The 18,057-nt window shown below is 29.7% G+C and overlaps 2 protein-coding genes across 3 annotated transcripts; both read right to left on the reverse strand.

Moving 5' to 3' along the window:
* Positions 1 to 8,614: 8,614 nt before the first annotated feature.
* On the reverse strand, positions 8,615 to 13,658 carry LOC124919711. Of its 2 annotated transcripts, XM_047460032.1 has the most exons (4): positions 10,776 to 13,658; positions 9,946 to 10,001; positions 9,571 to 9,678; positions 8,615 to 9,125 (listed from the first exon to the last, which is right to left on the reverse strand). In XM_047460032.1, exon 1 carries the CDS (start codon positions 13,635 to 13,637, stop codon positions 10,926 to 10,928), a length of 2,712 nt encoding a protein of 903 aa, XP_047315988.1. In that variant the 5' UTR covers positions 13,638 to 13,658; the 3' UTR covers positions 8,615 to 9,125; positions 9,571 to 9,678; positions 9,946 to 10,001; positions 10,776 to 10,925. The 2 variants fall into 2 exon arrangements, with proteins under 2 accessions (XP_047315988.1, XP_047315987.1); XM_047460031.1 differs by lacking the exon at positions 9,946 to 10,001.
* Positions 13,659 to 16,754: 3,096 nt separating this feature from the next.
* On the reverse strand, positions 16,755 to 17,784 carry LOC124925055 (nudix hydrolase 18, mitochondrial-like). The gene is made up of 2 exons (XM_047465033.1): positions 17,653 to 17,784; positions 16,755 to 17,561 (listed from the first exon to the last, which is right to left on the reverse strand). The coding sequence occupies exons 1-2, from the start codon at positions 17,718 to 17,720 to the stop codon at positions 16,934 to 16,936; spliced, it is 696 nt and encodes a 231-aa protein (XP_047320989.1). The 5' UTR covers positions 17,721 to 17,784; the 3' UTR covers positions 16,755 to 16,933.
* Positions 17,785 to 18,057: the final 273 nt, after the last annotated feature.

Consider the following 18,057-nt stretch of genomic DNA (forward strand, 5'->3'; position numbering starts at 1 on the left):
TATAATGTCATGTTTTATTGTTGTGATTAAACAATTATTATAAATTCTTAATATACATAAATCATTTTATTTTTTTTGTAAAGGTAAATATGTGTTGTATAAAAGCATTGTGTTTTAGCATACAACAAAGCTTTGAAACTATGTTGTGACGAATAGGATGTATCGTCTATTTTTAAGGATGAAATAATTGGTTCAATAGACACGTCTTATTCAATAAACATTAGGGAGAGTTCTTCCCATAATAGAGTTTTTCTTATGGTAAAACGCAAATAAGTGTCTCCATCTGAACAAGACGATATACATTGACAAAATATGAACAGTTTCTATGTGGGGGAATTGTTACAATTTGTTTGCTAAGATGATTCTATATATTTTTTGTTGGAAAAGTTTTGGGAGTCAAAGATTCCATCTAAATTTTTGTTTTTTTGGATGAAGCGCTATTCATAGTGGAATTTTTAGGGATGATATGTGCATAAAAAAAAGTTGTATTGGTAAGTCGTTGTCATATTCGTCATAAAGAGGTGGAATCAACGACTCACTTGCTTTTGCAATCTCAATGAATGACTAATATCTGAAGTCTTTTGTAGAATATGACTATGATTCAATAGCTGATGTCTGAGTGTTTGGGTAGTTACTGAGAAATTTGGATTGAGACAATTAGTATTACAAACCTACATATTTGGTTACTATCACGATTATTTTTTAGTGAAATATTTGGTTTGAGAGAAATTGTCAAACTTTCAATGATAGTAGTCGTTCAAAGCGTATCATTCATAATACTAATATTATAATACTTTCTGAGATTTGATCCAGAACGACGGTGAAGTCGGTTAGATAATAGCAACATGTTTGTATTCTTTTCATATATTTATGTTTTGTGACTTTTTTATTTTTAATTGGCCATATGTGTTTTCATTCATTTTTAATAAGCGCATCCATTCACTCTAATAGATGTTTTCACTCATTGTAATAGACGCATCCATTCCTTTGTAAAACAGACGTCCGTTCATTAATAGACACAACTATTTTTCGCAAACCATTCATTTCAAACTATTCCAATACTCATGAGGAGGGGTGGCTTTAGGTAATCACATATTTCATCTTGCCTTAGACTGACCCTAATCAACACCTAAGTATTTATATTGATAAATTCAAGTAAAACATTTAGTCATATTAATATGTATAATATCTTATTAGATTTTATTTTTCTCTTTATTAAAAAACTCTTAAGAAGTTGATCTGTTTTCTTTTAGACTCTACTCTAGTCTCATGCATTTCTAGCATTAAATTTGGAGGGTATCTCGTTTCTTTTATTACTACTTAGATATAATGATATGAAAATAAAATAATTAATTAATAGAAATTATGAATAATTTTAAGCATATTTGCAAATCGAGGTACAAAATAGAAAAAGAGATACAATATTCTCAATTACTAAAGTTAACATTGTAAATGACAAAAGATTCCAAAGAATATTTAAGGCCTCAAAAGAAAGGCGATTCCTTTTAGAAAATAGAAAAGTTGTTAGAATGTCACTTTCATTATGGATAGAAATGCCACAATAGTTATAAAGAGTTGGGTTCTAATTGAATTTCTATAATAAAGAATCAAAATGAAAAGAACATTAAGATTCTTTTGAGCACGGTGGTTGTGAATATTTGTCCAAAATCAATGATTTTATTTTATAATTTCAATAAAAAAGTATATATCATGATTTAATAGGATTCTAAGAAACCATATATGTCAACAGATAAGAGATGAAATAAAAATAAAGCCAACATTTATTTAAAATGTGGGATGTCATTTTTATATCAAGAAAGTCAAGTTAGAGACTAAGATAACGAGATATGCCAGTAATGCTAAGTGTACATGTTTAAAAATAATTAAATATCTCTGAGTATTGAAATGAATGAATAAATAATCGGGGTTATGAAAAGTTTTAACTTTAATAGTTGACATAAAATTTTTCTCACAAAATTTAAAGTGTAAAACAATAACATCTAACGAGATGGAAATATTATTTATGCCATAATGAACTTGCTCATACCAATCTAGGGTCGTTATTCAACTCGCTAGAGCCTTGTCGACAAACTCAAAGATTTGGCCAGAAAAACGTGAATTGCGTAATCGAGCCTAAAGCTCAATTATCCCCACCTAAAATCTTCCTTAGACTTAAACAAACATGTTTCCCATCATAACACACAATCTAAAGCTATAAATATCAACATAAAAGTAAAAATCCGATAGTTTGAAGAAATTTTAAAAAAAATATTGAGAACTTGTCTCGAACCCTTAGAAAATGATTTGAGATTGAGCTCAAATAATTCCATAACATGTTAGCATGCTTTTGGGTTTTCCATTTTTTTAACAAGAACAGCAAATTCAATTTTCAATTTTAAGAAACAAAAATTGGGAATTTTCTTTTAGGATTAATTGGTGAAATCTAAATCGACTGAAAGTTTCTAAATCATGCAATGAACATGTTACAAACAAACACAAACTCAAGTTTATTTAAAATGAAGTTTTGTCCATATGTTGAACTACAAATTGAATGGAGATTTATATATAGTGAGCTCCAAATGGTTCCTAAAAGTTGTATGAAGCTTGTAGGAAGCCTATCTAACACTCAAACAAGCTCTAACAAAAGATGAAAATTAAAAATAAAAAAACTTCAAGAACACGAAAATAGAAGCTTGATCATTGGGCAATTTCGGTTGTCGTGGTCTTCGGTGTCCCTTCCTACAAGGTTGTAGGAGTCTTTTTATAATGGTTGGGAGGCGTATTGTCTTAACCATGTCAAGTAATTGGAAATGCCCAATTCCGTTGCAAGAACTTCGGAGATTAAATTCATCTTTTGTGGTTGTCCTTTGCTCGGTTAATTATGGTCATTGAATTTCTTGTTCAATCCCGGTCATTTCGGTTATTCATGTGGTTGAAATGAGTCTTCTAATCAAAAGGTAGAGTATTTTTTTTTGGTATTTCGGTTGTCGAAATTTATAACCAAAATGGGGATGGTATGGCTATGAAATTAACACATTGTTTGCATCAATGAGAACATAGTGTTAAGGTGGTCCTCTAGCTTCTTTCTAGTCGCAGAATGATTGATCCAATGGGATTTTTTGAAATTTCACATTGTTATTATCAAATTTGACAAAGTTTATTATCAAATTAAGTATTCAACATGGAAAGTTATTGGAAGAATTCTGTAATACCTTCAAATGAAAAGGGGATTACTATTGAGGAGCTACTATGGGCGTCTAAAAAATAAACATGTATTAAGATATTATACATATGTTTTGATTAAAAGATGTGTTAGATAAGTAAATGCAATGATTCTAAATTGTGTAATGTTTAAAAACCGGTGTTGCCCCTTAGTTACATTTCTCTATAATCTCATAAAATTGGACAAGTAAGCCACACTCCAAGAAGATTGTTTCATCTAAAATGAGACGAGTAATCAAAATAGGGTTTGATTAGCTTTAGACAAGCTTTGACTTCATTTAAGAGTCGTCATTCAATTTTCTCCATTAAAAACTGGGAAAATGGTGTCGATGATGTTTACAAAAGAGATTTTGATTTGTGGTTCGTTGCTTGATTACACTCGAGAAAGGGTATCGACATTTTATCCCTCATGCCCGTCTAAAAAACGATCTCTACTCTAAATTTTTGACCTCCCGAGTATCATGCTATTAGTTTTATACCGCTCTATTCAACTTGTTTGATGATGCTATTTTTCAGGTAAGCTGGTATTCCTAGTTTTATACCGCTCTGTTCAACTTGTTCGATGATGCTATTTTTCAGGTAAGCTGGTATAGATTTTTGTTGGCGATGGATTGAGAACCATGAGTAGAATATGTTTTAGACAATTAGTAAGTTAATCATAAAGACAATGAAGATATATTAACATTTTAGTTAAAGAATGTTATGAGGAATGATGGATGGATTGAGAACCATGAGTAGAATATGTTTTAGACAATTAGTAAGTCAATCATAAAGACAAAGAAGATATATTAACATTTTGGTTAAAGAATGTTATGAGTAATGATGGAAGGGTGATTTTAACTTTTTCATGGGTGGAGCTCTAAGTTTATTACTTGATAGGTGTGTGATTGATAGAGACATAAGACTAGATGTAAATAAAGAAGAAAATGAGTATTATGGTTAGAAGAAATAGTATTTGTCATAAAATAATGACAATTTGTTTTTTGGTGGACTTTTTTTTAAGGAGATTTGTCACAAGTTCTTAAATCGACTCTTTTTCCATTTTGTAGTATTTGAACAGACTAACTATATTCACCAAAAATATTTAAAGAGAGTCTGAAAGTTCGATGGTCGGCTTTTATATGTAAATCAAGACGTTTTCGGTAGTTAAGTTGTCTTAACTTGTTGTAAGGCAAAATTTAGAGAATATCGATCTTTTTTCTCTTCATAGGGATGCTGAGCAATAGTCGAATTACTATATAAAGAAGAGTTATAAACTATAGGACTTTTTCTTCGAGTAGGGATATTTTGGTTTTTCTTGTTCTTCTCTTTGATGAGAATAGGAATTTGAATATGCAATGCAATTAGTCACATACGAAATTATTTCTTATAATGTATTTACTTTTTTATTATATACCTATAATATGCCAACATAATTATATTATTGTATTTGCTTTCATAAGTTTTATATCATTATTGTTTCTAGAAGGTAATAATTTTAAATGTCAGGTTTTATCTAAACTCTAAACATTTTTATTGTTAATAATTTTGTCAAAAATTGAGAAAAAAAAAAGTTTTTGTTACTTTTTTATGGGCTCATTTTTTTTCATTTGCTTTTGTTCCAAATTTTCAATATACTTTTTTTTCCTTCTCTGAGCTTTTTTAAAATCAATTAATTATTATTATTTCTAAAAAAATCTTAAACATATGATAAATATGATTGGTTAGAGTCTTATTAAAATGAAACCAATAAGTATTTAGCACAATTAACAAATTGAATGTGACTTCACTGCTTACGTATGATAAGAAGCACTTTGTTTTTTGGGAGGGGAGCTAATATAAAATGAGGGTTGGGATCTTAACAAAATTTGATCATTTATTTATAAATTAATCCATTATTTTTAATTTTACATCTTCTCTCCTCTCTATTTAAATATTTTATTATTAATAATTAAAAATACTAAAATATAATATTATTAATTCTCTTGAAGAGTATATAACTTTTATTTGTTAGCTTAGCACTATTCTTTGAGTTTATTGTAAAAAATCAAATATAATTAAATATTAATTTTTTCATTCATCACGTTACTAAATTTATTAATTAAAATATATAAATATATTATATATTTTTTAATTATTTTATTATTATTATATATTAAAATATTTGAAGTCCTTTTCATAAAATAAAAAACCATATATTCAAAATTACCAACCAAATATTTTTAAAATAAATTTAAATTTATTTAAATAAATCTTACCAGACAAGCTCCGAATACATAGAAGACATAAATATTAAATATATAATTAATATCAAATATTATTTAGAATTAATTATCAAATTAGTATCAAATTTATAATTAATATCAAATTTTAAATAAAAAAATATTATTTAATAATTTATACATATCCAAAACTCATGTGAAATTAGAATTACCTTAAGCTAAATAACAAAGTGCATCACTCAATTATACAAGTTAGAGAATACAAACTAAAATATTGTACTTAATTAATCCTAACATTATTGAAAACATCTTCTAACAACTTCAATTTGAATCACAATATAAAATAAAATTATGAAGAGCAACATAAAATTGATATATATTTAAATAGTTATAAACTAAAATATAATAAGCAGTCGTGTTAAACATGTTAATTTTGCGAATATTTACTTTGAACTCTTCTTTAATTAATTTGCTTCTAACTACTCTTTTAAGAGTATTTTTTGCTTTTAATTGATTTTTTTTTTTTTTTTTTTTTGTTATTTGCTTGATACCTTTCATTTTAGATATATCAACAGTGCTTTTATCGTTTATTTTCTAAATAAATATTAGTACATATTGAGTCAAATGAATCTCCTTAATTTGAATTTTTCTTTTGTTATAGCTTGACTGTATATGTATTTGTTATACATATCTATACTAGTTTTATAGCATTATCTGTTTCAGCAGTTATTTTTGCCATTTTGTAAACAAAAGACATAATCTTTGTAACAATTTCTTTAATCACTTTTGTATCAATCTTATTGTTTATACAACATTAGATTCCAATCCATGCATCTTTTCTCCACATTTTTTTAATGATAAACTTACAACATCTCCGGAGAAGAAAGTCAGCCCCTTAGGTTAATGACGCGATGGACAAAGATAAAGTGTTCAAAGTGAAAGATCGAACGAGTGAAGTTTGATCGTGAAAAAAAGATCGAACAAGTGAAGTTGGATCGTGTGAGAAAAAAAATTGAAACTTAAGTTTTACCGTGAGAAATAAATATTAAACGAGTGAAGTTTGTTTGATTGTGGGAGAATGAAAGATCGGACAAGGGGAGTTCGATCATTAAAAAAATGTGAAGACAAACTACCCTGAAAAGAGAAAGCTACGTGACAAATTGATATTTGTCTTAAAGAAAAGGAAGAGACGACAGACTAATGAGTTTAGGTTTATAAATAGAGATTAATATACGGTTATTTAGATCATTATTTCATTAGATATTTATAGGATGTGCGAGTAATACGCAGACATGGTTGGCCTAACATTGTTAAATTTCGTGTTATTTACTCTACCATATTGGTGACTGTGGAAGCATCGTCAGAATAAAATGACTCATTCACCGTGAACGGCCTAATATCTAGGCAAATTTGTCTGCCCATTTTGAACATAAAACATTGGCGTAGACAGTGACAGATCTATGTATTGAAGCCCATTCAGAAAAAATAATTATTTTTCGTTACAAAGTTAATCATATCTGCTAATTTCTTTAAAAAATTCAATATAATTTAATGTTTGTTTATCTAATTATTAAAAAAATGGTAAAAGTATACGCCCCAAATTAGAATTTTAGAATTTTTACTCGTTTTATTTAGTATTTGTTTAAGGTCCTCCCAAATTTTTTTCAAGCCAGCTCAACCCTAAATTTTTGGTCCGTCGCTCGCGTAGAAGTAAATCTTTTGAAAGATGGATTCAAGGTCGCCCAAGTAACATTGTTTTAGATTTAATAGTCTATTTATACTTCAAACAATAAATTCTTACTGCAGTTTTCATTTATGTTGATAACATCTTAATTGCTGAAAACAATATGAATATGATATTACAAATATAAAAATGAGTCTTGATAAGAAATTTATTATTAAAGATTTGGAAAATACAAAATATTTCATTGGCTTACATCCAAACAAATATGGTTTATACATGAATCATCGCAAATATGAGTTTGATATACTTGTTGACAAATATGGTTTATAAGTGAATCAATACAGATATAAGTTTGTTATACTTGTTGATGGTTTAACAGGTTGCACTAGTAAAAATAGGTCTTTTATCGAAAGTATAATCTCTGTAAAAAACCCTGTAGGGGACTTCTTTCGGTAAAACCCTTTTTTTACTAGTGTTAGTGTTGTAGGTCTGTTGTGATTATAATGATAAAGGGATTTAAATTATGGAAATGGTCATCTCCTCTAAGATAATATTCTTGAGAGCTTTTGTGATGCAGATTGAGCTACTTGTAGCCAATGTTTATAGATTATTGCATTAAGTATGGAAGATGTATAACTTTTCCTGTTGACAAGAAAAACATTTTGAATATAAATTTGATAAATTACTTTCTCAAGCTTCATACAAAAGCAAGTTTCAAGAGCATGTTTTTTGTTACATATTGCTTGCTCCTAAATTATGATCCTCATTGTATTTGCCAAAATGGAATCAAATTTGTGTATATTTGGGACAAATGAGGATTATGATTAAGAACAACAAAACAAGTAAATTTTTATGTCTTTTCAACAAACTTATATGTCTTCTTGCAACTAAAAAAATCTTTTATTCTAATTCTTTTTTAAAATTATCAGAATGTCAATACTCAAATTCATGAATCAATTATAAAATCAAGTTGAAAACATGTTCAATTTAGCTATGAGTCTCCACTAATTATGACATTGTTAATCTATTATAAAAGTTCTTCACAACAATAACTCAGTGTATCTTATATTGTCACCTAAATGGGATCCATGTTAAGAAATTATTTTTATCCTCTTAGTCAACAAATTTTAAAATTTTCAATAGGACCATGTACCTCAAATGTGGGTACAATAAACTACAAGAGTTTAATTTCATTATAATATAAGCTTTAAGAGAAATAACAAATTAAAAGGTTGATCATATTCCATCTTTTAGTTAAAAAATGGAATGCAACAAAGATTAACAATGGCAAGGAATTATTTTTTAATTTATGAAACTAATCCAAAACTTTCGAGTAACATTTCAATTTAAAATGTTTTTAATCAACTCTCAACTCTCGTCACTTAAACTAGTTTTCTTTAAAATTTATATGTTAAGACATTTTATAGTGGCATCTCAAATGCACTTAGCCAGCCATGCCAGAACAGTTAACAATTATAATTAAAATATCATGCTTTAGAAATGTATAAAAATTAACATGCATCAAACCAATACTCTATAGATAAAAATGTCTTAATCTAATGACACAAAATACATTAATCAATACTACCATAGGTTGAAAAGCTACCATCACATAAAATTTTCTCTATTTATTCCTCGGATATAAGCTTTAATAAATTTGGTAATGTTAGTAGTTGGTAACTATCGGGAATATGATAGTAATGTTCTAGGAAGCTAGTTCGACTTCATAGTCATAACCTCAATTTTCAACAAACAACTAGCATAATAAAGACAGATGATCATCAAATTCAATTTTCGAATCAGATTTCCAAATCACACCAAACATTCCCTTTTCTTTTTGCTCAGAGCAACAATCATTCTACTCTTCACATGAAAAATCCTGCAATCTCGACCACAAAGTCGAAATCATCTTCATCCAATCCATATAATCTCCTGTCCCTATCTATGGATCATAAACACATTCCAACAGCTTCAAGATATCACAGTCCTTCCACATCTGCACTTCTCACTTTTGCTTCCTTCAATATTTCAACAAAAATCAGAATCATCGGAAATTAGAACCACGCACTTCAATATTTAAAATAATTTTTTTATTGAACTTATAATTCTACTTACTAATATATAAGAGATATATTCCTGGTTAAAATGGGGAGGAATTTAGAAGGAAATAGTTAAAAGAAAACCTATTTTTCCTCTCAACTCCCTCCAATTTAGAAATGAATCAAATGATCATGCTCATTTGATATTAACTACCAAAGCTTCAAAGCTTTGTCCTTAAAAAATGGTAATTAGATATCTAATTTAAAACTAAACAAACCTTAGTTATAAAACCAAAACATCAAAGATTAAGGAATCTCTAGCATCACATAAGCTTACAGATGGAATGAAGATGTCAATAAAAGAAAATTTGGCAAAGAAATGAATAGCATAAATACTATAATATAAGAGGGTCAAAAGACATACCCGAAGCTCAAAGGGCATTCGTTGTTTGTGAAATTTCCCACCAATCTGCTCTCAAGTATAAAAGTAAAATCATGGAATCTTCTTCTGCAGTCCGACCTTTGTCTCTACCTAGAAATTTAAATGATATTTGCTAAAAAAATCTTGTAGAGAGAAAGAAGAATCCTAGAGAATTATTTAAATAAATTAAAAAAATGGCATCAAATATCTGTCAGTTGGCTTGACACAAGGCCCAAGACATAAGAAGTAAACAGACAAGATCTCATAAAACAAGTAATTGATTAAGAACACAGTGTATGATATACATCCACAATAATGCACAAATGTAATCAATGAATAATAATTATCTAGATGGTAAATGCTCAAGTGAAAATTAACCTTGACTGGGTGAGAATAGCAAATTATGTCCCCTTTGGAAACACTTGAATCTGGATCTGAATAAAGAAACAATTTGTCAATTACTAAGTTTAGTTTTCAAATATATTTTTATCTGAATCAGAAACTGTACAAAACAAAATTATTGTTTATAAATGGGGTATATTAGAAGGACAATAAAATTCAAGCAAGATATCAGGATTCCTTCTACTATATCTGACAATAATAATGAAATGTGACACATAGATACAGAAGTTGGGAGTTTCAATCATTTAACGAAAATAACACTGGACAATTTTATTGTCTTATAGAAGCTAAATGATTATGAAAATAAAATAAAAATTGTAGAGAACTAGAGAGAGCTCAATTCAGCTCTTTAACTCTTCAGCCACTAATTTCATTCGAAGGATTCAAAGGATCGTACAGATAACTGTTCGCAATGCCCAAATTGTAGTAAAATTTTATTATAAATATAAATGGAAATGATTATGAATTTGAAGGATCTCTACGTGCACATTGAATCATCAACATAGTAAGGAATTGCTTAAACATGTAAGCTTTTAACTCAAGAAAGCCTTTTTTATTCGGAGATAAAGGAGTTTGGATGACTTCATGAAGTTATTACCATGAAGATAAATCCCATCAAAAGTTTCAGTTAAATCTATTCTACATTTCTTTTTGTCGGTCATGAATATAACAAGAAATGAATATCGACACTTAAAGCACGTCATGTGGTAACTGAAAAAGGAAATACACTGAGAATATGATGTTCAAAGTTATGTAACCTTTGTTTGTATAAAACATCATATAGATAAGGTTTTATAGAAGCTCACCTGACAAGAAGACTTTGTCCTAGGATAAGAACCAAAAGCAGAAACTGGAGAGAATGGGGTAACTGACTGGCGACTGCATATCACCTGTTGATGATGTTATAGTTGACTTCATAGTTGGAGGTCTCATTTGAGCTATAAAAGTGTGAACTTTTAGGAAGTTTTACTCTTAGAGAACTCTTGATACATGTCAAAACTTCCCAAAAATCTGTTGTGTTGTTTCTTCAATAATCTATATGCTTTCATTTCTTTTGGCCCAAAGTTTCTATTAGCAAAGCTATCATCAATAAACTTCAATTCTGTAGGGCACATATCATCGAATAAGTCTGACCCAACTGTATCAGTACAATCATTCCTGGAGATACCTTTCACACGTTTTTCCAAAGCAAACATAGTGAATCTCTCTTCTTCAACATCAATGTCAGATTGCGTATGAGAAAATGCAGATGGCACGAGCAACACAAGGGAACCTTCCTTTTTCTTGGTTTCAGAAGGAACTTCATCCATGGCATCTGCAAGAGAAACTGCATCATCGTTTTGAGATAAAGAACTAGAGCCTGTTACGATTTCCTTGGCCACTTTTAGAACATCATTACACCTCCGAGTAAGTTCCATTGCAGTGTTATCAAAGTTTTCCCCTTTATCTTCCAACTTGGATAAACTAAGTAGAACTGGAAGAGGGAGAATGGGACCGACTAAAGAACTACCAGGCTTCGTGGTTCCTGACCATTTGTTGCTTCGACAGGAAGGTGCTCGAAAGAAAAATGGAGGTAATTGTGGTTGTTCTGGAACATCCAAGAATTCCAGCGACACTTCTTTATTATCCAATAGAACCTCAATTACTTCAGAATAGCAAGAAAATGCCTGTTGTAGGATATTTGTGGGTAAACTTGACCAGATAATCCTCGAAGCAACCTCATAAATGCTCATTGGAAGTGGAATTTCTTTGAACACATTTTTATCTAAACCACATTGTTTGACCTTCTCACATATATATTCATTGAAATATTCACTAGAGGAGCCTTTCTTATAATGCCTTTTATTAGACTTCATAGTTTTCCTCAATGCAATGCTATCAAGATCACCACTAATGTAACTTGCAAGGTAGTCAAGTTTTAGGTACTTAAATTTCTTGGGAAATCTATATTCCCCATCATTTGAAGAGTACATAAGTGAATCCTTACATCCTATAACTGAGTCTTTATGGATCTTCTCCGATGATCCCATGAATTCCCACGAAGCTTGATACCTTAGTGATTCAAGCTTCCCAGATGACATCAGCCGAATTAGTGTAAAGCTGTCTTGCATTTCTGGTGCATGCAATTGATTATGAAGGTCCTTATCGAGAATGCCAAACCCTATAACTATTTCTTTCTTTTGTCGCCAATCAACCCATTCTGGAAGAGCGTCTTTCTCAAACTCATCTCGAACAAGACAACTTCCACAATGACATTCACCAACAGGACACGGGAGTTGTGAAGGGAGTCCCCAAGCATAAAACTGTTTGCTGAATTTAGAAATTTTTGAGGAGACTGTTCCTTTAGGAGGTGGTCCATAGCAAAAGACACTAAACTGGCAGTTCCAAAATGACCCCAATATAATGCAATACCCCGAATCAGAAGCCCACTTATATTGATCTTTGGAGTGAGACCTCATCTCAGACAATGGGTAAACAGAAATATAGGATGGTGTGGGAAGATCATGAGCCCATTGTAGCAATGGCATCATTGGCTTCCGAATATCACAAAGAAGTAGTAAACGATTAGTTGCCACAACAAAATAGAAGCCATCAGAGCTAACTTTACAAAAGGTTGTGAACCTATCATTCATAACACCCATTGTCATTGCCAAAGACTGAATCTTCAGCAAACAAATCTTCTTGCAACTATCAGATCTCAAATCAACAAGAAATATGGCAGAAGAATGAACAACAATCAAGATTCTAGGATGCCAACTAAATTCACAACTCAACCATCTACCATGCCGCATATTGTTGAACTCGTCGTCCCATGGAACATGCAGTTTTTTCCCAAGAATTACCCCGTCTAAGCTTTCTTTTCCAGCATAAGATTCCAAATCAAATAGAAACAACCTTCCATGACTAAGAAGCACCACGCTCTCATGAGGCAAATGTGGATTCCAACAAGCATGGGCTACAGAATTACTCTTAAACAACTTACTACCCACAAAATGTAGAAAAGGTCTCTCTTCATTTGAACCAATACCCATAATACTAGCAGTAAACCAATGAACAGAATACATTGTACAAGCCATTACGTAACCAAGAGGATGAATTGATGATTTACCAGAACTGCAAGGAAACCCATTACTCGAGTTAACCAATAATCTGAGAATCCGATGATTGAATTTATTTTTTGATTTGAAGATCCCATCATTACCATTGCATTGGACACTCAGTTTTCCCTCCTTCACTGACAATAGAACAAAGCCAACCTGATCAGAGTTCTCCCCCGTGGGAAACAAGACTAGAAGAGAACTGGATAAAGGGCAACGGAGAAACTGTAGGCAGTTATAGCCTAAGGTGGAAATTTCAGGAGAGACGGATTGGTGAGGGCCAAATTCACAAGCAATGGACGATGCAATGGAAGGGAGAAGTGAAGATGGGTTATTGGGAGAGGGAGTGGTGCTGAGGAATCTAGAGAGGGATAGTTGAGGAAAAGAGGGAGGCACGAAAGAAGAAAGAAATGAGGATGACAAGAGAAGAGATCGAGTGTCCATATTTGGGTTGAATATGAGAGGTCCTAAAGGGTGGCCTCCGCCTCCGCTATCATTATTTAGAAGAAGAGGAGCAGAGAAGACAGATGAGATAGGCCACACACTCTTCCATTCCTCTGATAAATCCATCGTCTTTCAAGCGAAAGTTAGCTGCAAAACAGTACACAGAGTTACTCATAACAACAATTTTATTTCTGTTATACAAGAACATCTCAAATAGTAATCAAGCAACACAAAAAACTAAGGACTTTTACAGAACAATACTGACCTGGTGCAGAGCAGGTTTCAGATAGTAAAAATGAATAGTTGAATCAAATGTAGCAAAACCAACCATTATTCCTAATATTCAAATCCTATGCAAGTCCTAACTGTCTACTAGCATGCAAAATTGAAATACAAGTTAATTTGCTATCACATTTCACAACCAAAATATACACTTTCATTGAAAATAAAATAGATGATACTACTAGTATCTCAAAAAAAATAGTAAATGAATCACAAAGTTTCTAAACATGCTCAAATCAATTAACATTCATATCAATTTGCAAAATCAAAACTGAAACAGAGCATACAATGACTAACAACAACTGTCTTTACACATCTCAGTTTCGATTCCTTCAATATTTCAACAAAATCAGAAGCTTACATTGATTAGAAATCGGTTTTCAAGATGGAAGAAGAGCCGGAATCATCTGGTTCGAACTAATGATTAAATCTAGAGAGATTAGAGATCTTTAGGTATCGATTTCTTCTGCGAATCAACAAAATAGCACAAGGCTTCTCTTCTCTTCCGTTTTCTCTTTCTTAAGAATTCTTTAGACAAAATCTCACAGTCAAAGAGCACGGGCCTTGATTGATATTAATAAATGGGCCTCTGTTTGCTTCTCTTCAGCCTGCAAATATATAATATAAAATATATATTTTTTAAAATATTTTAATTAATAAATTAAATAATTACAAAATAAATAAAATAATATTTTATTATATTATAATATTGATAGAAAAAAACAACCCAATAAAATTTATAAATCATTGTTAGAACATATATCTAGCTGAATTTCATATTATTATAATCATACTCGATTTAAATTATATAAAATCGAACTCAATCAATACCAAAAATTATACTCTATCTCGGCTGACAATTTGAATTATAAGATCTTGAACTTAAAGAATTCAAAAATTAAATTTTATTAATTAAAATTATATATTTTACTTTAAAAAAATAGTTTAAGAATATCATTATAGGAAGAGAAGGAATTGGGTGAAGATGTGTGAAAATGTTTATTATTTTATTTTATATTATATTATATATAATGAATATAAATGTTTATAATATTTATAAAATGAATTATTTGCAATTTATTCGAATTATAAATATAAATTAGTTTAAACTGAGTTTGAGTTGAGTCGTAGTTTGTAATATTAGTTAATAAATGAAAAGGGATGAGAGAGAAAATATATTAATATTTAATTAATAAATATATAAATTTAAAAATAAAAGTTAACCATGGTTACTAAAAGAGGCTAAATGAGCCAATTTTTGATAGTACATATGTTTAAATGATCTTTTATTAGTACATACGTCTAAGTGAGCCAGTTGTACAAGTACATACGTCTAAGTGAGTTTTTTTCTTAATATAAATAAATATTTAAAATGATGAAGGAAGAGATAATTAATAAAACTGTACAAATCTAAAATTCATCCAAACGAGGACTAGAGAAAATAGTTTTGCAAAAGCTTATTGGTTCAAGCATAGGAAGGATTAGGAAAGATGTTTTATTATGTTTCTTGTTTTCCTAAATATTCATCTTTTATTTAATTTTCTAAACTATATATATATTTTATATTTTTCTCCTCCATATATATATATTTTGATATTTACTTTTCTTTCTTGTAATAAGTCGAACAAAATAACTTTGTCACAAATTAATGAATAATTTTATAAATTTAATTATATTTAAATGATTATTTTTTTTAATTAAAATGTGTATATAAAATAAAATTAAAATTGATCATATACTTACAAAAATCATTAAAATAAATAAAAATTAACTTAAATATTATATATTAAAATAAAATGCATTAAGGAAAAATAAAATACATTAGCCATTAAATATCGATGACTATATTGAGAGCAAAAAATTTAGATTTTCCATTTCATTTGATTTTCAAGGATTGTCCATTTGAGTTTATATATACGAGTTTTGACTCTTCTTATCATACTTTATTCTTTCTTCGTTACATCAAAATATATAACAAAAAATGAGTCTCAAAAAATGGTAACACACATAAGGAGTCTTCATCAACCATAAGAACATTATATATCTACCAATTAATTATTATGAAAAAAGTCCAATATGTTTAAGTAAGATTTGAGTTTAACTCAAACTTTTTTACATTTCACAAAAGCATTGATAGACCATGGAATAATTCAATATAAATATATTGCTTTCAAAGTATAACTCTCTACATTATGACTTTGAAGACTCCATTTTGATCATTGTATTTGTGTGACGATATTTTTCTCAACGATTTTAAATGATTTTTAACCCTTTTTTTAAAATAAGTTTCACCATTTTGATAGTCGTAAAGTCTATTATTGTTGTCACAAATAAAAAATCGAATCGAAGTAAGTCCACATTTTGAGTGAAATATGTCATTTGACTTCAAATTCTCGCAATTGAGAAGTATTTTCAACCACTCCTCCTAACATGTCTTAGGACTAATAAACTTACTAGTAATCGTAGGACTTACTTTTTTTATTTTTTCAAGTCTAATTAACTAAACATTTTGAATTTCAAAATTTTGAGTTTTAATGTTTTGTGATTTAACTTAAATTATTTTGTATAATTATTTTGGAAAAGTTAAACAAACTGACACGTTTTTATCATTTTCGGTTTCGGTAAATCTAGCGGATAATAATTTTTTGGGTGCAAAAATGAAATTGAAAAATTTTCTTGGATTTAATTTTATTTAAATAATTACTTAAAAGAAATAATTTTACAAATATAAATATAATTTTTTAATTTGTCAAAATTGAAGAATGATGAAAAATGAAAATTATATAGGCAAATGAGTGAACTTTAGAAAAAGAAAATCAAATAAAGAAAGTTCCATGAAGAATAATAATAAATAGTGAAAAAGCATTAATGACGGATAAATTTGAAAAGAAACTTATAAATTTAAAGTCATTGACTTTTTTATGGCAGGCCACACAACAACTTGATAATTAATATTGTTGCAATAAATAATTTGAATAAAAGAATTTATTGTTGTATAATAATGATTTACAGTTGTTGTTTGACTCATCAAATAAATAAATAAATAAATAAATAAATAAATAAATAAATAATCTTCCTCTCCTATCCCCTATAATAAATAAATAAATAAATTATGATATTTCCATCTAACCCTAATAAAGTTAAGTACTATGACGACGTCGTATCACCACCGGCAAGTTACAACAAATCATCATCATCTCTCCCTCCCCTCCTTTCTTCTTCTTCTTCATCTTCAAGAATTCCAACCCACAACTCTTTCCATCCTCAATCTCCGACGACACCGTTGCCGGTGCCGGTGCCGGCGCCGGCGCCGGATCATTACTATTTTGTTCATCTTGTTGTTGTCGGCCTAAATAACCAATCTGACTTTCAAAAACATCCAAAGCTTCAATCATCCAAGAATGTGGACATTTTTCCCTTGCTTCATTAACAGTCATCCAAACTCTTCTCCGGGCATTCTTTTCCGGCCAAACATCTAATTGTTCCTTAACTAACAAAGAAAACATATAACCCTCATGATATTTCTCTTGACTTTTACTCTTGTATCTCCATCTACCCAATTCACTCTTCACATCTCCAACTACTCCTGCTTCCTCTAAAGTCTCTCTTCTAGCCGCTATTTCTATGCTTTCATCGTTTTCCCATCCACCTTTTGGGAATAACCATGCTTTACCCTTTTGAGAACTCACAAGAAGAACTTCAATATCTTCAATTGAATTTGAATTTGTATTTGATTTTCCTAATTTCCTGAATCTGTATGGGATACATCTGCATGAAATTGGTGAAGAAAATGTTTAGTTTTTGACCAAGAACAACAAAACCCATGTAAAGATTAATTAAGAAAATGATGTAAAATTACCCGACAACTTGACGACAGCCGTCGATGTAACGTTGAAGTTGTCTACCGGTTCGGGAAGCCGAAATCATGATGAAATTTCAAATAAAATTTAAGAGATTTCAAATAATTGTTTCTCTCTCTTAAACTTTGAGATGATGATGAGGATGAGAATGATAAGGAAGCAGTTCGTGTCTACTAATTTATAGAGAGATTTCAGAAATAAAAAATTTAAAAAAACACGTCCACACGGACATAGGAATACGACGTTTCGTTCAGCGAAAAAAATAAAATAAAATAATAGGACGTTTCAAATAAAAATGACACCTTTTAATCAAATTAATAAAGAAATAAATACACGCGTAATGTGACGTTGATGAATGATGGATACAGCTTTTGGTAAAACCAAATATTATATTTTTTTCTTTC

The sequence above is a fragment of the Impatiens glandulifera genome, chromosome 1 (assembly GCF_907164915.1).
Source record: "Impatiens glandulifera chromosome 1, dImpGla2.1, whole genome shotgun sequence".
Lineage (NCBI taxonomy): Eukaryota > Viridiplantae > Streptophyta > Magnoliopsida > Ericales > Balsaminaceae > Impatiens > Impatiens glandulifera.

Bases quoted from the DNA above. Each gene is read 5' to 3' on its own strand.
- LOC124925055 (XM_047465033.1), bottom strand. From the start codon at position 17,720: ATGATTTCGGCTTCCCGAACCGGTAGACAACTTCAACGTTACATCGAC. The intron at 17,562-17,652 runs GTAATTTTACAT...AATTTCATGCAG, and splicing joins GGCTGTCGTCAAGTTGTCGG to ATGTATCCCATACAGATTCA.
- LOC124919711 (XM_047460031.1), bottom strand. From the start codon at position 13,637: ATGGATTTATCAGAGGAATGGAAGAGTGTGTGGCCTATCTCATCTGTC.